Raw genomic sequence first — 22,772 nt, 5'->3', positions numbered from 1 at the left:
GCCGGCGGGTGCGATAAGCCACACGGCACTTCCTGCTCACTTTTGACCTTCTTCCTTTGGCTCCCGTCAGCCCGCAGGCAGGAGGAAGTTCTGCTCCGTCTGACATGGAGATGCGGTGTCACTTCCTCAAATAAAAACGCATCATAATCACGCTCGGGGCTGCTGAGCGATACGCACAAAAGTCATCTTCCTTTCGTGAGAAATTACAACTTCGGAATTTCCCGCTGAGCTTGAAAAGAGTTGAGCGAGAAAGAGGAAAAAAGTGTCAGGCAAGGATTAAAAAAGAAGAAGAAGAAAAAGAGGAAGCCTCTTGAACTGGTTGCGGCTTCTTTGCTCACCGACACGAGCAAAGACGCAAAACATTATGCTCGTCCGTTTTGGTCTTCTAAAGTTCATGTTTTTGGGACGCTCATTTTGGAAACAAGTTGACATCATATTTAGAATTAACAATAGGAAATTCATCATAATAAAAATAATAAGAATTAAGAACCTGAAAATGACATACAGTATCCAGATGAGAATAAAATGCTTACTTTGATCATTTTCAGACCAAAGAAATGATACACAATCGTCGGTTTTTCTATCCAATAAAGAACATTTCGCATCCATGTGTGACATTTTAAAAATCATCTGCACTCTTTAAATACTTTTTAGTAGAGTCGATTTGTATTTGAGATCTCAAACTGATCAAGAACAAGAATTGTCATGGAAATGAATGACGTGACGTGAATGACGTCACCAACCCGTCTCATTCTTCTTTTGTTGTTGTTGTTATTGTTGTTGTTCATCTCTCATTGCCTAACTGAATTGGAATGACAGCCTTTATTTATATTATACAAAATTTTAATCATTTTAAAAAGCGACACTTTCACTTCTGTATTCTCAACAGTTTAAAACAGAATTTCGATATGACACTTCTCGTTCCGCATCAAAACTGGGGGGAAAAAAGCATAAATAATGTGTATTATTATTATTTATTTTTTAAACACAAACAACTATAATGGCATCAACACGTTCAATTGTTCAATTTCAACATCGACAGCTGATGGAAAGAAAATAGAAAAAAACATCACTCGTTTACTGTACTTATTTTTTTTTAGACTTTAGCAATAGACAGTTTCACTTCCGCATTCCGGCGTGTAGTTGTAAACAAAGATGGACTCCGATTGGCCTCTCCCGGCTGAAGTCAGAGGGCAGCCATGTTACGCTGCCGTTGTTACTGACAATTTGGACTAATTTTTAGCTGAAAGAATTGTCATCAATTTTTACAACAACATCCCCGTATGGAGTCAGGGGAACTACCTTCACTTTTTGCATCGTGACTCACAGGTTCACATTTTGGGGGTTTGCTTTCATTTCACTGTTGATGATTCTAAACCCATGGAATGTGCATGTAGCGCTTTTCTTCTCTCAGAAATGTTGGTTCAAGCGGGCGCCACACAATGCGGCATGTTCGACGTGAGTGGCAACGCAAGATGGCCGCCGAACGATTCACTTTTTGTTGCTACGCCGGGAAGGCAGCTTTGCTTCTCCGTCCGTGCATGTTTGTTCGACAAGACAAGAAAGAACAAGAAAAGTGGAACAAACAAATGCGACGCGAACGATGCTCGATTTCCAGCCCGGAAATGAAAAACATTCGACGACGCGTTGGATGAGGACGAAGCAGCACATTTGGAGGCGAGTTGTTTTCACGAAAGACTTTTCACTCGGTTTGATTAGCAACTTGCACAAAGTTACTTCCAAGTAAGATGAAGATCTTTTTTTTCATGTTGCGTGGCAGCAACGATGCGTTAAGAACCGTTTTAGGATATGGATAATTACAGTATTATTACTTTATGACTTGTAGCCTAAAACGACCCATTTATCTGCGCGTGCGTGAAAGTGCAGCCGTGCGTGTCAGTGAGAGAATCTCTGAATTCGCTCCAAATAAAATCGCAATTATGCAACTAAATGAAACAAATGCAAAACGTCAACGTTTTTACAATCCATGCAGCTTGCAATACAATTTCGCATTGATAGTTTATTAGCGGTGTTTAAATACATTTATTTTGGTACAATTGTTACAGAACTCTTTATGTTCTTATATTTAATGTTCAAACCGCATCACGTTATAGTTTTTTTGCCCTTAAAAAAATATATTTTCAGGGCGGGTTCTAATTAATAGTCAAGGATGCCAGTAAGAAACCTTTGGAGTGGATATTGGTTTGCAGTAAAAGAGAAGATATTTATGTCAATATTATGAATAGTACAAACGACAACAATTTAATTTAAATGCATTCAAGCTTGCACCATGTTTAAGCCCCCCCCCCACACCTTTTTTTTTTAACCCTTTGTTTTCAAATCTTAACAAAAAGTGCAAGATGCTGCCAGGCTCACAAGCACGTCTTGGAAAGTTCATGACAACGGCAAGAAAAACTCCGCAAATAAAGAAAGTTTTCTAAAATATCAGCAAAAATCAAATGTGAACGTTTGCCTCGGCTCGCGTTGAAGTTGAACCGAAAACAAGAAGTGAACATTTTCATAAATGACTTGACAATTGTGCAAAGTTTCATCAAGCTCAAGAGGATCTTTTACCGGCTGTGAGATTTTGAAAAAAGGTCGATAACGAAGGAAATGCCTCAAAACATCGACCTGACCGATTGACAGTCGGCCCGATAATCGGTCAAGCCCGGGTTTTTGAAACGAGCTTTTCATGTACGTGATGCTCACGTCGTTGAAGAAAAGATTGAATTTGTTCGCAAAGGTCAGAGCTTGTCAACGACGTCGGGCCGTGGTGGTCCGACGCGTCAGTAAGACAAGAAAAACGTCATCCCGGAAGCGAAGCGCCTCGAACCACAACTGAAGCGCTTTAACTCTTGGAAGCAGCAGTTCAGGCGCTGCACGTGTGAATGCGACACGACAACAAACACAAACCAGTTGGAAACTGAAATTGTTGCTCCCGTGCGCTTTTTGCAGATGTTCAAGCTGTTGCTGCTGATTTGCTGCTTGCCACACGGGGGCGCCACAGCCCCGATAAGTTGCTACAACGACCGCGGCGATGCCACCGACTGGTGATTACAACTCAACAAAGCTAAACGTGTCTAATGTGTCTCCGTGTCCGCATGACGCACGCTGTCTCAAACGTCCGCTGGCCGAACGTGTCCAGGGTTCGAGGCGTCGGCATTTCTCTCCCGCATAATTGACCTTTACAAGCTGCTTTATCCAAAGTGATGCAATGTCGGCGTCTGCAGGGATTTGTTAGTCCGACGGGCTTTGCAAAGCGCAATTTCCTGACGCACGTGTTGAAAACCGGACTTGGCAAACGGTTCGGTCGACGGCAGGACCGCGACCAAACCGCACGAACGTTCGCGACAGCCCATGAGTGAAATGACCATCGTGCGTTTTGTGTTCTTAACGAATGAGGTTTCACATGTACAAGCTGCCGAAGGACGCCGACGCGGCGTCGGGTTTCAAGTACTTGTTGCTGGACGAGGGCAGCGCCGGCTGGACGCCCGGCCGGGTGACCATCAACGACACGGCCGGAGCGCTGGGCAGGACGCTCGCGCAACTCTACTCGCACAATCACGTGCGTACGCTCGCTCGCTCGCTGCAGGCGACTTTCAGGATCAGGAACGGAGGCCAAAAAAAAGGCTTCCAACGGGAGGAGGAAGGCAAATTCGAAGCGCGCGTTCCAAATGTTCTTTTTTGTCAGGAGGCAAAATTGGCGTACGTCCTCTACAACGATCAGGATCAGCCAAGGCGGAGTCACCAATCGGGACACACAAAAGGTGAGAGGCACAAAAAGCCCTCCGACGCCACTTTCCAGTGGAAGCTTTTCTGCGACCAATCGCTAACGTTTTTCCAATCGCTTGTCCCCATTTGGGGGCTCGATTGTCACCAAATGTGTTTGTGGCCTTTCGTTGTGCGGAGGTGCGCTCGTGCTGGACGAGTCTCAGGGGTTCTGGCTGATCCACAGCACGCCCTTCTTCCCTCCCGCGCGCCAAGCGGGCCACTACCGCTTCCCCAGCAGCGGCGCCAAATACGGGCAGAACTTCCTGTGCGTCACCTTCCCGCTGGAGCGCTTCGGCGCCATCGGTAAACGCCGCACGAGACCGAGAAGCGGAAGGAAACCAAAACCCCAGCACATTCTGACCACATTCCTCCCGCAGGCGAGCAGCTGCAGATCAATCAGCCCCACGTGTACGACTGCGCCGTCCCACAACCCTTTGCGGCGATGTTGCCGGCTCTGGCCGCCGTGTGCAATAAAAGCGGCGCGCACGTCCCGGCCGCCAATCGCAGCGTGGCGCTGACGTCCAAAGGCGGCGCCACCTTTGTCAGCTTCGCCAAAGGAGCCGCTTTCAACGACGGTAAGCTCCTTTGCGACGTTCCCAGCCCGCAATTCCAGAAGCCAAAACTGGCGGCAAGTCGGCCATTTTGTTTGGAAGGAAGCAGACGCTGGTTGGCGCGTTTTTCCAGGCTAGCCTTCAAAAGTTCACTTCTATTTAGCAACACGGACATTGAGGGAGGTTGTCGAGTCTTCAGGAGCAATAACCAGAACACACAGGAAGTCGGCCATTTTCTTTGGAAGCAGACATTTGAGGGTCCATTTCAAGAGTTCATCAAAGATGGCAATTTTGTGACGTGGCCCTCACCTTTCTTCTTCTTCTTCTTCTTGTCCTGGCGTAGACCTTTACAAGTCGTGGGTGGCCCCCGCCCTGCAGTCGGACCTCCTGGTCCAGTTCTGGATCCACTCGGGCGGCATCCTGCCGTCCAACTGCAGCCCGGACTGGAAGGTGCTGGACGTCACGCGCATTTCTCCGGCCGGCTCGTCGCCCTTCAGCAACAGCAAGGACCACTCCAAGTGGGCCGTCAGCCCGCTGCCGGCGCCGGCCGGCGGCGGGTGGCTGTGCGTGGCCGACATCAACCGCAACCGGGCCGAGGAGAAGCGGGGGGGCGGCGCGCTCTGTCGCCGCCACGCCGCCGTGTGGAAAGCGTACCGGGCCGCCGCGCTGGACTGCCAGCCGTGCCAGGTTGGCGGCGGGAAACGGCAGCTGCATTGCGGCTGATTCACTCGGAACAAACGCGCGTTATTCGCGGCAAAACGAATATTTTACAGGTCACTCTCAAAACTCTCCAAATTTGGAGATGGTTAAGAAAAAAAATGCAGCAAAATTTGGAAATAAATGGGGGGGGGGGGGGGAGACGACGCGTGCAAAAGAAGGGAGAAAAAAAACTGCAATGAAATTAAGACAAAATGTCAAAAACAATCACCAAATAAGGAGATACGGACAAAAATAATTCACATTTGGACATGCGTGAAAAGTTTCACAAAATTTGTAAATACTGGAGAGAAAAAAGGAATTAAAATCCCATACAATTTGGAGATATAAGCAAAGTATTTACAAATCTTTTTTCTTTTGATGAGCCACAATATAGAAATCAGACCAAAATAATAATAAATAAAAAAAATCAACAATCGGTCTCAAACCAAGAACACAAAAAAAACATGCCTATTTGTCACTTTTCTATTAAAATCAAAAGAGCTTTTGAATGCATTTTGTGGGCTTTTGTTTTTTTCTGCAAAGATGACGAGCGACGTTTGCAGGCCGATGTTCTTTTAATGTGTTAGAAAAGTACATTTTATGTGCAAAAATAAGACATTGTTTGGTTGTCAATCTTTACAAGGAGGAGGTCAGCATTTTGTTTAGCAAGGCATCAATCAACATTCAACACGACGTGATTTTATTTCAGGATCGGCCAATCGGGAGGCCTCGCTACGTTACGCACACGCGCGCGCACGTTACGCACACGCGCGCGCACGTTACGCACACGCGCGCACGTGGAAAAGGTTCCTTTTTGCTCCAGTGACTTTTCAAACCATCAAAACAAAATGCAAATCTTAAATGTTTTGGATGCAAAGAACACGATTTGGAGATGCGCACCAAAAAACAAACAATTCGGCACGTGTTGGAACGCAAACCAGATGACGACATTTTCAGGCACATGAAATAATATCACAGTTTGCAAATCGTCTCTTAGAAAAATACAATATTTGGGTTTTATGCAAGTCAAACCAAACATTTGGACATAAAATGGCTTTTTGGGGGGGATATGGATCAGAATTTGGATTTCACAAATGTTGGAAATACTCGCAGAATAATTCAGCAAATTTAGATGCAATTTTGGCAAAATTGGAGATTGATGGAAAAAAAAGAACATTGGGAGAAGAGAAAAGGTGGCAATGTCGATTCCGGCGCGTGCGTGGATGAAGGACAAGAAAGAAAGCCAATAAGACGCCATTTTGTTCCGTGAGGTTGGACTTCTGGCTTGGCGCAAACATCGCGTGGACATTTTGTCTTCAGTTTCTGCATTTGTGCTGCCGACCTTCGTGGCAGCCACAAATCAACGTTTCTTGGACTTTTCCAGTGATGAGGATGATGAGGATGATGAAGGCTTGCGGTATGTGGCCACACCCCCATGAGAGGCAAGCGGGAACACAAAAATGGAAGCGGACGTGCCAGAGGGACAAACAACAAGAAAGTACGCCCATCGGAGCAAAAGGAGGTTTTTGTTTTTTTTAGAAACAAGCCAGTTGTTCCCGCTCGACACAAAAAGATCTTGCCGTGGATTTGTCAGACAATTTTGTTGACTGATGGGGAAGAAACTCAAGTTAGCACAATTGCTGCAGGACAAACTCGCACCAAAAACAAACAATTGCGGTTTTCAACAACAACAACAAAAATTCTCATGGAAAATAAAATTGTACAAAATAACATTTGGTCGGAGCTGTGCGGGAAAAAAGGAAATAAAACGACAGAAAATAAAATAATAAAATCGAACAGTTGCTTTAAATAAAAAAAATCGACTGAAATAAGTTAAAAGAAGTACATTTGGTTGAAACTGTCAAATATATTCACAATATGTAATTTTTTTTTTAAGACAACAAATGAAATGAAAGCAAAAACCAGCGACCTTGAAATGAAAGCGACGTCAAAAGAGACTTCGTGCCAATCTCCTCCCCTTGGCCTTGATTCGCGGATACGTGGCGGCGCCGCTCTCCGATTGGCCGTCCGCGGACGCCTCGCCCACTTTGGAGCGCAACAGGAAGTCCACGCTGGACGACGTCATGGCGTAGAAGACGTTGCCCGTGGCCGGGATCAGCAACTCTGAGGGGAGGAACGTCACTCAAATGAAGGGCACGTTCAAGGACGCCTTCAACTTTTCCGCTTCAATACAAAGAGACGAAGGACAGACTCCAGCAAAGCTCTCCTTTTGTCTAAATGAAGCTCCGCCCCGTAGCACCGCCAAAGCAACACTTTTACGTTGCGTTGGAAATCCATACGTCAATATTGACATATTTTCAAAACAGAGCACAATTATAAAAGAAAAAAAGTTGTTCTAAGTTCTCAATGAAATGCAAAGAAAAAAAAGAGGATTTGGTTTGCGGTCAAGACACAAACGCACGTCGCTTACAATCTTGCTTCACGCCGCCGACGCCGACGCTCCAAAATGCTTTCAAAAGTCAGCCTACCTTTTCCTTCAGGTAGAAGCTGAAGGAGCTCGTACGCCGACGCCCGCGCCGGGTCCTGATTGTGCTTCTCGAGCGCCGCGCCGATGGCCGCCGGCGTCTTGTCGTTGCTGGTCACCTGACGGCGGCAACATCCGCTTCAGTTCACACAAGGTTTTCACACAAAATCGATCGTCTCAAACGGCTCGCAGACGGAAAAACAAATCCTCTTTTCAGGTGTGACTCGATTGGTCGCGCCTGGAGCGTGCACGGACGCCGGCGTCCCGCCGTGAGCGAGCGCCGCGGACGTGACAAAATGAGAGAACGCCAAAAGCCGCTTTTATGTCAGGCTATTTGGGTTTGTTTTTTTTCCTCGTGATTTCTTCAAATTTTTGTTGTCATTTTCATCTGTTTTTCATGGTTAAAGTTTACGGCTGGTGTTTTCCCACATTTGACAATCATTTCAATACAAAACAAAGCTATCGTAATTTCCCGTGATGATTTGCAAAAAAAGTACGAAACATTTGTATTTGATCTATAACATATTTTCAACAGCAAAATGTTCATCCAAACAACATCACTTCCGTCTCATTCAAGTCGGTTAGCGCATTGCTAACTCATAGACGAGCTAACAAAAATCAACACGGGTGTCAAGTTGCAACAAAAGCGCCGACGCGCTGTGACGCGAGCGCGCGTCCACTGACCAGAATGCTGCGGTACAAGTTGCCGTCGTGCAGGTCCATGCGGATCCTGATGACGCGCATGTCGGCTCCCGAACTCGGACCCCTGCCGCTGCCGGCGGGGGAGGCGGAGGCGGAGGCGGACGGGTTGTTGCCGCAGGAGGCGGAGCGGCGGTGGGACTTGGGGGGCGTCCCGGGAGCCAGGTGGGAGGCGGCCGAGCCGTTGGCGGGCGGCGGCGACGGCGACGTCGTGTCCACGTCCAGACACGACACCGACGGAGATCTCATGTGCTGCAAACAAAAACACACATTTTCATCTTGCTAATAAATTGCTGCTCGAAAGAAAACAACATCATCATTTTCTTTCGTTGATTATATATATTTTTTAATCGAAAAAATATATACTTTTTTGTGACTTTTTTGGGTCATAAAAATACAAAAAAACATTCTGTCAAAAAAAACCTCCACATTTTGTTCTATATAAAAAAAATTCTAAACTGTATTTTTGGTCATTATCTTCATAAAAATAAAATTTATTTTAAAAATAAAAATTATTCCCTCTAAAGTTTTATTTAAAAATAATTTAAAAAATATAATATTTTCCTGAAACATTTAATTAATGAAGTAAAAATACGAAACCCCAATTTTTTACGTTAAACTCTTACGTCGCAATTTCTAAAACAATGATGACATTCTCTTTTTTCATGGAGGTTTCTTTTGCTCCATTTGAGCGCTTTTGCTCTCCAAGCTGGCCTTTCGGCAGCTGCGCTTACCTTGGTGAGTTTGGAGAGCAGGATGTTGACGGGCGACGGCGAGTCCAAGGCGGCGACGGCGGTGGCGGCCAGGTTGCCGCCGGAGCCGCTTAAACTGGACGCAAGCGACACCAGCGTCAAAACAGAACAAAACCGCGTTGTTGTTGACGCGAGCTTACTCGGGGCACTGCGTGATGATGAGCGTCGGCGCGGCAACGCCGCCTCCGCCGCGGGGGGGCTGCGGCGCTTCGCAAGGTGCTTCGATGTCGTTGGACAGTCTGTAACTAAACGCACAACAAGATGCCATCGAACCTCATTCCCATTTGAGAGAACACACACGATATTGAAACAAGAAAGTTGTGCTTTTGTGTGTTCTGATCGTTTTTCATTTTTCAAGACAAAGCTGTTTCTTTTCCACAAAAGTGTTTCCTCTTTTCAGGAACAGACGGCAACTTTTTGAGATGGAAGCCGCGAAGATGCGTTTGCAGATGTTGAGGATGACGTCATCGAGTTGACTTTACCTCTGCTCGTCGGTGAGCGCGGGAACGCTGCGGTACCAACGCAGGAAGGCCTCGTCGGGGACCAAAAGGCAGTTTTTGCACGACGACTGCAGCAGGCGGATTTGAGCTAAAACCTCAAATTCCTGACGAAAGGAAAAGAAAGATCTCGTCAGCCTGCGCATGCCAAAGTTCTCCAAAAGGTGAGCGCGACCTGGCCGCCCCGCAAATATGCTGCGTCCTTATCTTATCGTCTCTCACAATTCCGACCTTATTCTCGCTCTTCTCGTCGTGTTGGTGTTGAAGCGTCAAACAAACCTCAAGATCTCAGACGGACTCAATTTCATCTTTTTGTGATCCCCTAACGGGCGAGCGAGCGGATGTGAAGCTGTCCAATTGTGTCAATCGGACTCACCCGTCGGCGCTTGTCAAAGTTGATGAAGCCGTTCTGCAACAAGACAAGACAAGGTCCACACGCGTCAGCAAAAGACAAACAAGAAGCGGCGCGGGACAAACCGACCTCCAGCCGGTCCTTGACGGCCGTGTCCAGCATGGTCAGGTCGGTGAGGAACTGGCCCAGGTAAGGAACCGTGCCCTGGCACGCGCCCCACTGACCAAAGCGCAACAACACACGGGACAAAAAGAAAAAGAAAGAGGCCTAGCTCAATGCTAACAAACAATGCAAAATGCCATAGAAACGCTAGCGGTTAGCATGAGTACATTTCGAAGCGCATTGGCTCCGGTTCGGACTCACCCTGACGTCGTGTCGGTTGGTGACGCCGTCGTCCAGGTTGGCGTGCTTGGATGTGCCTTCCTACACAAAACACAAAACGGGTCAGTCATAAATAATATACTAATTGTCGGACATTTCGTACCCACGACCACAAGTGAGTTTTCTTTTTTTTAAGACGAGTCCACTTTTGAAGGAAATGCCATGAAACCATTGAAGGTTGATGTGCCAACCTTGGCCAGCTGGGGGCAGTAGAAGACAGACAGACAGACAAATGGGCGGATATAATATTGAGTGAGACGCCTCAACTGCACCAGGTCATCGTCATATGAGTCGTTCTATGCAGAGGATGAAGAAAATGCCTACACAAGGCACAGTACACGTGAATGCATAAAAGTGGGTCTCATCACCTCCTTAAGCAACTCTCGGCTCTGCGAGTAGTTGTCCTTGTCGGAGAAGATCTCGCACAGCTCCTCGTACTTCCTCAGCACCTCCCTGGAACAAAAACAACAACACACCACCGTTTGATATCATGTATTATTTTATTTTTATTTTAAAATATGAAACCGATAATGCCAAATCATATACGTTAATTTTTACGTTCATTTCGTTGATGTTAGCCCCCAAAATCTCAATCTAAATAAAAACGAATTACATCGTTATACTATTGGCTACACATATATTTTGAAACGCGGTTTTAAAATAAAATCTCTACTAAATGAAAAATACTCACGTTGTTGACCTTAACCCCCAAAATATCATTCCAAGTATTAAGAATAAAGACAATTTCAAAACCACACCCGATCAATTACTTGAGCTAATAAGATGTTGTAGTAATGATGTTATTAAAACAACAACAATAAATTCATCAAAAATTATTTTAATGAGTTTACTAGTTAGTCAAAATAAAAAATATACTTTTGTATATTTTAAGAATTGAAAGCAAAAGTGGAGATGAAAGTTGGACTGGGGGAATAAATGAAGAAATAAATGAACACTTGTGACATATTAACTCATTTGCTCCCAAAAACGTAGAAATACGTTCTATTTGAAATGTTTTAAAGGTCCCAGAGATTTATACGTTTTTTTATGCTCGAGCCATCAGAAGGCTTTGTTGCAGCCTCTGTAAAGAACGGTTGAAGAAATGGTATTTATTACACAAACGGCCAGCAGGTGGCAGCAGAGTATAAGAGATCAACCAGGACCATGTTGGAAAAAAAGCTATTTCGAAATAGATTTGTCAATCCCGATGAAAACTTCGCTATATTCTAATGCTCATTGCTTTTTTTTTCCTTTCTTTTGGACGCTTTCATACTTTTTTTCATAGCAATAGATCATAATATTCTGTGCAAAATCAGTCCAAATCCAGTGAAACAGTCGGGAGCGAAGGAGGCTGCTTCAGTCAAAATGGCTGAGCGTGAATGAGTTAACAACAATATTGACCGATGCGGTCATCGGTTGGTGTGGCTCGCTTTCAAGCAGCAGGGGGCGCTATTGTCCCAGAGTCAACAGGTGCGCGCTGGTACCTGTCCATGTCCTGCCAGGTCCTCCTGAGACGGTGGATGGGGTTGCTTTGCAGCGCCGACACGATGGCGTACAGCGAAGAGAAGTTCTTCTGGAGGCGGCACGCCTGCCAAGGCGCAAAACACGCGCACGTGAAACGCAGACATACGCGCGCACATGCTGGCTCGTGCACAGCACAGCATGCGTGTGCGCGCGCGCGCTCACCTGGGCCACGGCGATCCACTTGTCCAGCAGTCTGGCCGTGCGGCGGCCGGCGGCGCTCAGGCACGAGGCCAGCACGGCGTTGGCCAGACGGTTGAACTGGCGGACGGTGGCTCGCACCGACCGACACGCGCCCTCGCGCCCTTTCTTGTCGCGCTGCGACCACAGCGAGCCCAGGCAGTGGTACGGGACCAGACGCACAAACAGATGCTGACGCACGCACGCACGCACATTTTACTCGCTTGACATCACATCAAAGTCGCGACGCCACTTTTCAGTCGCATTCACATTTCAAACTCCTTTCAAGGGATTTCAACAAAGTTGACAACATTGCAAGCGAATTTGTTTCAAAACGTGGACGCTAATATTTGACTGCAAATCAATTTCCGCCTCTGAAAACAACAACAAATGGTTTAGCTCTAGAAAAAAAGACCAAAAAAACTATAAAAAGTAGTAAAGCCACTAGAAAATCAAATTGAAAACTGCCGTCAGTCTTTGTCTTCCTTTGATGTGCGTTTCACAAGCAAGCTGCTTTGGACTCTGGCGCGAGGTCCAAACAGCACAACGCGTTGACAAACGAAGACGGACGGCGCGAGAGCGACTCACGCGTGCGGCTCGACCAATCACATCGCACCAAAGACCTCGAGTTGACCCACCGTCTCGATGCGGGTCAGCTGCTCGGCAACCACGGTCGACGGGAAGCCCAGAATGGCGGCCGCCTCGAACCGGCACGCATCCGGAGATGACGGCGGCCCGCCGGGGCTTCGGGCCACGTCTGCCGGCAACATTCATTTCATTGGTTCGTTTTCTTGACTTGCAAATGAAATCCCGTCCCGATCATCTATCGGCTTCGCCGGCCGCAACCTGAATTGTCGTCATCGGGCAGCAGGGCTTTCTCGCTGAGCTCCTCGGCCACGCGCAGGATGCGAGCGCGAAGGTCGGCGGCGGACGGCGTGTCCCGAGGAAGAAGCGGCGCCAGTCGCAGCAGGCGCGAAGGTTCCTTCAGGCCGCGGAAATCCTCGGGGTACTCGGACAGCCACGCGCCGAAAACCGAGCACACGGCCCTGCGGGGGGGAGGGGGAGGGGCCGGGGCAGGCCACAACATTAGGGACACCAGCGCAACCGCATACAAACTTTCATGGACTCAACCAGAGAGAGATTCAATTTGCTCGTTTATGTGCTCCAAAGAGACCGCGGCAGCTCAAAACACAAATAACGCTGGGGGCGGGGCTTTATTTATATATTTAAACACCAATATGTTCAACGAAAAAATGCTGCTAGCTTCATGCTAACATATAATGTTGAACACCGTAGATGAGTTGACTGAAGTTAGCGTGCTGCTGCTTGGCCACTTCTTCTTGCTGTTTATCATGCGGAATGTTGAGCTCAGTGTTGCCGCAAAGCATGTTGTGGTACAACGTGGTACTACACCAAGGGTCCATAACCGTAAATTAAAACGCCGGAGTACACCGGCAGATGTAAACACTTAAATGTTCAGCTAAAATAGATAACAAACTTCAACGAGCTTAAGTGTGGCTTCAAGTGAAACTCTCTCTGGCGTCAAACGCGCGGCGACCTGTTGAAGGATTTCCTGCGCTGGCTGTTGTCGGCGTCGCCAGGCGGCCGCTCCAACCTGCGGCGGCGAGCAAACATTGCGAGTGAGGCGGTGGCGCCCCCTTCGGCATCCCCGCGGAAACCAAATCCCTACCTGTCGGTCAGCACGTCCAACACTCGCTGCGTGGACGTGAAGGAGCGATAGGTCGCCAGGAAGATGGCGACGAAGGACGGGTCGCCGAGAGCGAAGGAGCGCAACAGGTGCAGCGTCAGCTTCTCCTCCGTGCCCGCCTTCACACACTGGCAGCGGGAAAGGCACGACTGCGTCGCCACGGCAACGGCAAAACAACGCACACAAAGTTCAATGGCAGCACCGTGCAAATCACCTCTCTCACGTCACACAATGACAACGCTCTCACACTATTATTTTGTTCACACTCTTATACAACAATGACAAAATGCTCTCACGCACATGTTTTCTTGTGCTCTCACACGATTCTCCCTCACATGCAACTGAAATGATCTCACACACTCATTTCTCTTCCCTCATTTATACACTTGTGAAACATTTTCACATGCCACGGGAATGCTCTCATACGCATCATGAAAGAACACACATCCAAGTGAACGATGTCATCTTACCGTGGGAGAGCTCGCCACTTGCTTGACCACCACCGTGTAGATGAGTCCGTCCTCTTCCTCCTCCACTACTGTGGACTACACACACACACACGCACGCACGCGTTTTGTCAAAACACGTTGATTGCTAGCCGTTAGCATGTGTCCAGCCCTCCTCGCAACAACGTTGGTGCGAGCTTATTGGTTGAGGAGGGAAAACGTTTTCAACATGGCTCTGCAAGCTTTTTAAAAGAGACAGCTACTTCTTGGCTACACACTTCCGAACCCCCCCCCCCCCCCAAAATAAAACATTCCATCAAATGACCTTTGATGAGAATTTTTTTTATGTTACTGATAATGAATATTCATGTATGTGAAAACGATGACCATGTCAATGACTTCTCACAATAATTAAGAAACATCAAATGTTTACAAATCCCTGCCAATGTTTCCACTTTCAAAAGAGTCCCAGGAAATCATCATGTCCCATATCTTGTGAACAGGTCGGCGGGTGTTTGCCTCTTTGACACACTTTTTGTACATTCATTTGGTCAATCAACACCACCAGCTTGATATCGGTTGCATGTTGCACGGATGCAGGAAATATGCGACGTTTGATACAAAACACAAACAAACAGGCAGGACATCAAACGATACGCTTCTTCCTGCTGCACCCCCCCTCCTTTTTTTTTTTAAACTGTAGTTATGTTCTATTATTGTTTGACAGCCAATAAAAAAAAAACGGAGCAAACGAGAAGGCGAGTGTGCGTGTGTTCACCAGATCGAGAGGGCAGTACCACGTCGTCGTCTTCATGGGCGTCGACTCCACCTGAGACACACAAAACACAATCAGCCAGTGCGTCCGCCACACACGCGTGCACGTGACATGACGTAAGGTTGACGCCTCCTCGTGTTGAGCGAAGCGCAGAATATCATCGCATACCTCATCTTTTTTTTCTCATCTTGCAAAATAAGCAAGCTCAATGTAGTCTTATTTAATTCATTGCAATTAATGACTCCGGGTAACTATTGGATGGCAAAGTTTGTGTCTGACGGGCCGAATTCAGATCAAAGCGTCATACAAAAATGATGTCTTCGCAATATGCGGATTGCGTGGGCCAACATGACAATATCAATATTTGTATTCACCATGCATACCAGCACCCGCACACGCCGTTCCACCGTTTTGTCGACCTCCACAAGGCCACGAGACTTTGTTGGAGCTTGTTTTCAATTTTCTGACTGAAACGTCACACATGTTCTTGGCATGTCAGCAACCTTTTGCACAGCAGGTTTGATGCAAGCAGATTGCGTTTTGTAGGATTTGCTTTGATTTTGCTTGCAAATGTCAACTGAAGAATGCAGACAGTTAGAAAGTCCGCCGGGTGCGAGCATGCCGCGCATTGTAGCAGCTCAACGTCATGTTCAGCGCCATAAACACGTGACGCACGCGCGTACCAGCCGGCCGGAAGGGCGTGCGTGTGACTCGCGTCAACGCCAAAAGTTGGCCGAGAGCTGCCGAGCATCTTTGACAGACGCTTCCGGTCCAAGGCGACGGCGGCTGCCAGACAACAAGTCGTCAATAACAAGACACAAATCTTCTTCTTCTGCTTCCTTCTTCGCGAGTAAGACGCAAAGCTGCGTTTCCTGCTGCTGAGTCAACAGTGAGCAGCACCTTAGCGACACTCAAACAAACAACAGGCAGCTCCCGTTTGAATGACCACGATCAGCCGTCAGGCGGCAAACGCACGTTAGCCTCCGCTAGCAACAAAGGTGAAAGGACAAGATGGCGGCAGAAGTGCAAGAGGGTGGACGCATGAGAGCTCCGCGGCTTCAAAGGCCGTCGCGTGAAAAGTGGCCGCAACAATTGAGTGGCGCTCGCTTGCGATGCTCGCTGTGCGGCCGGCGGGCCGTCTTGTGACCTGCCCTCGCGTGACCTTTAGCCTTCGCTTTCCTCGCAAATGAGACCCTCCACTTGAGCAAAGGTCAAGCAGGCCTCCCGCATTTGCATGTCAGACGACAGGAAAACACGCTTTTCCACTCACCGCTTGTGCGCAAACGACACTTTGGGGATTGGGCCCACGCACGCACGCACGCACGCACGCACAACACACACACGTGGAGAAGCCACAGACCTTGCGTCTGGCAAGCCCAGACAGGAAGCAGCAGCGTAGCTTCCGGCAAGTTTTCAAGATGGAGGAGCTCCTTCCATTTGCGCGCTCGCGCGTCCCTCTCATGCGTCCCCACAAACGACCGGCCGACAATTCCGGTCACGCCGACGACGCGCTCCGTTTGGACTCGGCTTCGCACACCTGAGGCAAAGGCCCCCGCCCGCACTTGCACCCAATCCTGCCCCCACCTGCCTGCGTCAGCCAGCCTGGCCACACCCCTTCTACACACACGCACGCACGCGCGCACACAAAGAGTCGGGCTGCCAAATCAAATACAAGTGCAAGTCGAGAACACATTTTTTAGTTGCATTTTTCTGCCACCGATTGTGTTTTCCACACAGACATTTCTTGCAGTGTTGAAGAGGAATGAGTAATGATGATGATGATGATGATGATGATGATGATTTTATTCGGATCATACGCAGCTTTCCTAGAAGAGGCACTGTGCTATAAAGTCCAAGTTCATCACTTAGCCAGTAGGGGGCAGCAATTCACTAAACATGCCGGAAATCAAGAAGAAGAAGTTGCTGCAGCACAACGTTGCCAACACGCAGCTGCACTATTTTCTTCTCAATTACAAATGACAATTCTATCTATTGAAGTGGATGTGGATTTCCTCCCCCGGATTTTGTAGCGGCCCCCGGAGGCCAGTGTGGGTGCTCGTAGCATTTGTCATATTTTGGAGCCAAAGCATACAAACGCACACACGTGCAAAACGTCCACAAGCAAAGCAGAGGACTGTACAAACAAACAAAAAGGCTGCGGGTTATTTCCACAACAATGGCCGCCCCTCCCTCTCTTCTTTCTCCTGCACTCTTTTTTCTTTCTTTGTTTGTGTTGGTGAGAAACCAGTTTTGTCCGATGACACCATTCAACACAAACGGGCCGCGACTGCCAACTAATGTGAGATCATCTGATGCGTGGCGGGCCACGCCCACCTGGATGTACAAACGTTAGCCTGCTCCTTGTTAGCCTCGTAAGCTAGCTCCTCAATTCATCATTTTCCAACAAAGTATATTGATAGCTGGCCGCTCAAGTTGATTGATTGATTGATTCAAATGTTGATGAAAAATGGTGATTGGGCGAAGGATTCCAAAAAAGCAAGAAAAGTAAAAGTAATAAAACGCCGTGGGAAAACCGACCGACATTTGATGCATGCCCAGCAAGTGAGTGTATTTTTGTTTTCCCGCGGGTTCACGCAAAGCAGCGATTGCGCAACATCTGACCACGACATTGATGGGAGCCTTTCACGCGTCGTCCTCAAGCGTCGGCAAACGTGGGCCGCTTCCCGATGGAGCCGACGTTGGCCGACGTGCCGATTGCAGCTCAAAGGAAGTGCAAAACAAACACAGGAAGTGGGACTCGCTCGCCCGCCCGCCCGCCTTTTTCCATTCCGCTGGTCAACACAGCAACATACATGACGTGCTTACGCCACATGCGACCCAACACGTCATCATGGCGGACGATTCTCACTCGTTCACACAATGAAAAGCTTTTCGATTCAAAAGTGGCCTCGGAGCCAAAAAGTTGTCTTGGTCACGCTAATAGTTTCGCTGCACAAAAACGAAATCTGACGTGGACGAGCAAAACCCCACCAACTAAAAGCTGCCAATACGTCTTTGGAGGTTAATCAACGTGTGTGCGTTTGCTTCCAAGCACGCACGAGCGCTTCCTGCCTCCCAGGCGTCCCTCCTGCCAAACTTTGATGAAGCAAGCGTCCTTCGGCAGCTTCTCTCCTCAAAGTCCAAGATGCCGATCGGGAATGTCCTGGAACATTTGCGGTCCCTTCTCAAGGTTTCTCATTTTTGGCCTTCTAGTTTTTCCTTGCCTTCTTGTGGTTTGATCAAGGCAGGGGTGCTGAAGTTGGGTCCTGGAGAGCCCCTATCCAGCCCGTCTCCCTCCTGCAGCACAGCTGAATCTCATGATCGGCTCATCAGCAAGCTTGGCAGCAGCCCGAGAACCGTCCTGATCATCAATCAGGCGTGTTAGTGGAGAGAAGAAACATGGAAAACAGGCTGCATAGGTAGGGGCGCTCCAGGACCCAACTTCAGCACCCCTGGATTAGGGGATGTCGTTAATATTTGTCAACGGTGGGCATGTGAAGCCCTTTGAGACTCTTGTGTGATTAAGGAAAAAAAGAGTCACTAATAGGCTTGAAAGAGTCGGTACCGCACGGCCATGAAAAACGTGGAAAAGTTCTGCAAATGGCAATTCAATTCACATGTAACCACATAGGAAACACAAGTTAGCTTCATGCTAACAAACAATACAAAATGCCATTGATAGGTTAACACATACGATTTGGTGGCCATTTAAAGTAGTAGACGTACGCTACCGAAACGATTAAAATCACTTAAAGAAGTTGTGAAAGTCTTCATGACTGTACTATACTGCCCCCAGTGGCCAAATCACGCACCCCAGAAGCAGCCGCAATGAATTCATCCTGATGCATTAAGTGTTTACATTACAAGAATTGTTTTCATCAGGTCGAATATTATCGAGTGCTACTTTCCTCCTGAAGACACGTGAGCGCCGTTAGACAGCAAACGTTGGCAGTCGAACGATCGCCCGCGCGGTCCCACGAGAGCCGCCTTTCGCACTTCCCCGACATCGTCATTCAAGTCCGGCAAGCGGTCGTATCGGATTCCGTTTTGGAAGCCGATGCCGCCGTCAAGCGGGCCGGCCGGCCGCATTCATAATTCAGCACGCTGCCGGAGCGCGGCAAGCAAAGGAAGGCTGCTCGCGGGGCTGCCCCGAGGCGGGCCCACGCTGCCCCGAGGCGGGCCCGCGCTGCCGAGCCATCAACGCCGGCGGAACAAGCTCGCGGCCGCAAAACTCACTTTCAACGGGCCCTTTTGATGCCTTTTTATACCCTTGAATTCGGACAATCCAAATGAGGGCAGGCAAAAATATGGCGCGGCACCGGCTTTGAAAAAAGCTCCAATTTCATCATTGTGGGATTCATAAAGTTGATCTCATCTTATCCAATCATCATAAAACTGCTGCAACAGAGTGTGTGGGTGGTCGTATTCGTGGTGAGCAGGGAGCTAATTATTAATGGAGCTGTTTTTTTTTTTGCTCAACATATTTATTTTTAAAATGTGTCTAAAATGAATTCATTGGTTAACATTTACTCAAATAAACCATTTGAAATGTGTATGAAATATTTGGCCAATTATGATCACATTCATTGTAAATGAATTTCTGTGATCAAATCAACGAGTTGACTCTTTTTCCATTCATTTTTTTAACCTCGTTTCAAAATGATGTGCTCCATCTTTGTCTTGTAAAACTTGACTTGTCGTCGTCATCATCATCATCATCATCATCATCATCATCATCATCATCATCATCATCATCATCATCATCATCAGGCAGGTAAATATGAACAGAGTTGAAAGGTTGTGAGACGTTTAAGCTGCAGTCAAGCTTTTCACTTCCTCGCTTGGCATTTTGCATATTTAGCCATCAGGATGGAAAATGAAATATTTTGGAATTTTGTCAATCCGTCTCTCGCTCCATTCGGATCGTTTCTGACAACCTCCTCGCCGTCGCCTCGGCGAAGGAAGTTGCCGACGCCTCCAATCCGGAACGGCAACTCACCTGCAGAGTGCGGCGCGGGTGAGCCGGGCCCGACGACGGCTTGGCGCAGAGAGGCCGGTAAGCGACGAGTGGCGCCGCGCTGGACTCGGAGCCCGGCAGGTCATGGCCGCCCGCTCGCGTGTGACGGGGCAGCATGCCGACAAACGCAGCTGCTGAGCACACAAATGCAAAAACGTCACACGTGCATTTCACGGCTGCGGTCTCGGGGACGGCCAAGGCACAGGTTGGTCTCGGGGACGGAGCGCATTTCATTTCTGTCCTGCGCATTTCATTTCTGTCCTGCTCATTTCATTTCTGTCCTGTGCTCGTACGCGGCCAAACGCAAAGCAATCAAAGATCCTCATTTGGGAGCCTCGGTTTGTCGCCTGCCACCTTCTGCCAAATGCGATGACTCAATTCTTCAGGGTTGCTGCTGAAGAAAGTTGAACAAATCTTGTGTTTTGAGGTCTTTATTATACTTTCTAAAGTGTTTCTAATCTTGATGATTTTTTTCTGAATTAAAAACGGATGTTTTATTTGGAGTCAACGCGAAGATATTATTTTTCATGGAAAAGTACAGCAGAGAAATCAGAGGCTGACATTCAAAAGATTTAGTCCATTTCAAATCAAACAAAGTCCCTAAACAACGATCAATATGCGTATCCATTCATTTGATAGCCCATTAGTTGTCAATGAAGCGATTCATTGTTGCACCTCGAGTTATATTCATTTGTAGTTGGAGTTCAAATATTTAAGCGGGGTTTTAATCTCACTTTTACGCGTTGCATTTGAATTTGCCAGATTTTTAACTCATTGATTGGCAGCCATTTTGACTGAAGCAACCCCCTTCGCTCCCGGTCGGTTTACTGCATTTGGACTGATTTTGCAAGGCCCACACAATATTGTGTTCTATTGCTGTCAAAACATGGAGGCTACCAAAAGAAAGATGAGAGCCTCTTCTTTCATCAGGAAAGAAAGTATATTTGGACCCGTTTCCATTTGGCAGCAATTAGCATTAGAATATAGCGACGTTTCATTATTATTCACAAATCTGGTTTGAACAGCTTTTTGCAAAATGGCCCTGGGTGATCTCTTATACTCTGCTTCCACCTGCTGGCCGTTTTTTGTAATAACTGCCACTGCTTCGTGCATTCTCTTCAGATCAAAGCCTTCTGGATGCTCTCGCATAAAAAAAACATACCAAAAACGTTTTTTTTTCTTGTATTCAGAAAATGTTCCAAACTGACTTGTTCAATTTGTGCTTGCATGCGAATGAAGCATCGACGGCATCTCGTCTCCCAACTTTCCATAGTTTTTTTTTTTTTTTGGGTTCCACTTTCACCCGCATTTCCACTTGCTGCAGCCGCCGACGGCCACGTGCCCGCCCGGAGGCCCGCCCGGCCGTGCGCTGGTCGCTCGCTACGTCGGTTGCTCGTCCTGCCATGAATGGCCGCTATTCATTTGGGCCAAACGGCTCCCACGTGACTCAACGTGCGCGCACACGTGCGCACACACCGCAGCAAGTTGAGAGAGAGCGCATCATCCAACTTGTTGCATTTCAACGTAAACTCGCTATTAGGGCTGGCCGACATGGCGGGGGCGGGGGCGGGGGCGGTTTGCTTTCATATCGTCACCATTTTTTTTGATTGTTTTTCAATTTCCAGTTCAAAAGCAGCTTTACAGAAAACTGGACATTGAAAAATACCAACATTATTTTTAGTCCTTACTTTTATGAATGGAGAAGAATATAACACAACAGTCAATTCGTTGACGGTCTTGAGTGTTTTTCACAAGAGTGCAACCAAATCAACACATTCAAATGTCGACATTTTCATTTTGTGACGCGACACGATTGCAACTTGCAAACGATTGGCTGACGTCTGCTCACGCCGGAATCGACCCAAAATTGATCACGATCACCAAATTCCATCCGAATTTTCTCGCGTAAAATGGGCCGTCATGACATCGACACAAAGTCGAAGCAGGCAAAAAAAAAGCGCACGCGATAAAACACACCTGCCACTCGCTTACACAAAGCAAAAACGTCACGTTATGACGGAAAATGGTTTCTTCCTCCATCCTGGTCCTCGGGGGCCCGCAGTCCTGCAGATGTGAGATGTTTTCGTCCTCCAACACGCCTGATTCTAAATATCAGGATCACTATCAGGCTTCTGCAGGGCTCGCTGACAAGCTGATGATATGAATCAGGTGTGTCGGAAGACGCAACCATTGAAAGCCTGCAGGACTCTGGCTCCCGAGGACCAGGATCGGGGAAGCCTGACGTTCATGAGCTGAGCTTGTATCTTAAAAGCTGCAAGCAGAGTCACTCGTATCTCAAGGCAGCCCAACTGTCGTGCACGCTGTTTTTGTTTTGTTTGTTTTTTGCCGGGACACTTGCTGTTGCTAGGAATTCTTTTTCCAAGTCGTTTTACGCTCACCTGACCTCGTCAGGCACATATGACGTGACAAGAAACGTGTTGAAAAGAGGAAGAGGTTATGAAAAAAAAAAGGAGAGAGCGAGAGGAGGAGGAAGCAAACAAGCAAACAAGCAAGCAAACAAGCAAGCAGCCCAAAGAGCTCAACTTACGACATGTGCGGCCCCGCTCGGGCTCACCGGCAGCCGCTGGAAGCGATTCCTCCCCGACGGAGAGTCGCGCCCATCCGGAACTGGAGGCACTCGGTGTCGGTTAGGGAAGAGAGGGAAGGGGGGGGGGGGGAGTTGTGTTTGCTCGCTCGGGGGTGAGGGGCGTCGTCGTTCGTCTCTCCCCGCCTGCCTGCCAAGCCGCCCTTCGAACGTCCGCTATCTGCGCGTGCGAACAGCTGATAGGCGACCAACAACTGACTGACTCGCTCCGGCTTCCTCGCTCGCTCCCTCGCCCGCCCGCCCCGTGTGACGTCACCGCTGCCAGCAACAGCGTCGCCCTCTACCAAGCAAGCAAACACCAGGAGGCGCTACCACATTGATGGTGACTGGCAG

General features: G+C 48.0%; 2 protein-coding genes across 10 annotated transcripts; one reads left to right on the top strand and one right to left on the bottom strand.

The window, feature by feature from the left end:
- Positions 1–1,469: 1,469 nt before the first annotated feature.
- Positions 1,470–5,534, top strand: dnase2 (deoxyribonuclease II, lysosomal). Of its 2 annotated transcripts, XM_086077867.1 has the most exons (7): positions 1,472–1,677; positions 2,956–3,050; positions 3,403–3,565; positions 3,692–3,767; positions 3,910–4,074; positions 4,149–4,346; positions 4,666–5,534. In XM_086077867.1, exons 2-7 carry the CDS (start codon positions 2,956–2,958, stop codon positions 5,043–5,045), a joined length of 1,077 nt encoding a protein of 358 aa, XP_085933993.1. In that variant the 5' UTR covers positions 1,472–1,677; the 3' UTR covers positions 5,046–5,534. The 2 variants fall into 2 exon arrangements, with proteins under 2 accessions (XP_085933992.1, XP_085933993.1); XM_086077866.1 differs by having other exon boundaries at positions 1,470–1,677; positions 3,403–3,767.
- A 39-nt stretch (positions 5,535–5,573) lies between these two features.
- On the bottom strand, positions 5,574–22,684 carry rgl2 (ral guanine nucleotide dissociation stimulator-like 2). 8 transcript variants are annotated; one of them, XM_086077859.1, is made up of 20 exons: positions 22,383–22,684; positions 19,817–19,965; positions 14,821–14,871; positions 14,067–14,141; positions 13,579–13,745; positions 13,447–13,503; positions 12,735–12,934; positions 12,527–12,645; positions 11,874–12,080; positions 11,672–11,775; positions 10,556–10,640; positions 10,170–10,229; positions 9,936–10,025; positions 9,831–9,863; positions 9,440–9,561; positions 9,098–9,202; positions 8,940–9,033; positions 8,191–8,457; positions 7,511–7,625; positions 5,574–7,145 (listed from the first exon to the last, which is right to left on the bottom strand). In XM_086077859.1, the coding sequence occupies exons 2-20, from the start codon at positions 19,949–19,951 to the stop codon at positions 6,970–6,972; spliced, it is 2,262 nt and encodes a 753-aa protein (XP_085933985.1). In that variant the 5' UTR covers positions 19,952–19,965; positions 22,383–22,684; the 3' UTR covers positions 5,574–6,969. The 8 variants fall into 8 exon arrangements, with proteins under 8 accessions (XP_085933985.1, XP_085933984.1, XP_085933989.1 ...); XM_086077858.1 differs by having other exon boundaries at positions 19,817–19,968; positions 22,383–22,683; XM_086077863.1 differs by lacking the exon at positions 19,817–19,965 and having other exon boundaries at positions 22,383–22,683.
- Between the last annotated feature and the right edge of the window lie 88 nt (positions 22,685–22,772).

This window comes from Leptonotus elevatus, chromosome 6 (genome assembly GCF_054856555.1).
Source record: "Leptonotus elevatus isolate MCC_2025b chromosome 6, RoL_Lele_1.0, whole genome shotgun sequence".
Taxonomy (NCBI): Eukaryota; Metazoa; Chordata; class Actinopteri; order Syngnathiformes; family Syngnathidae; genus Leptonotus; species Leptonotus elevatus.
This window is presented reverse-complemented; position numbering and strand designations above follow the sequence as displayed.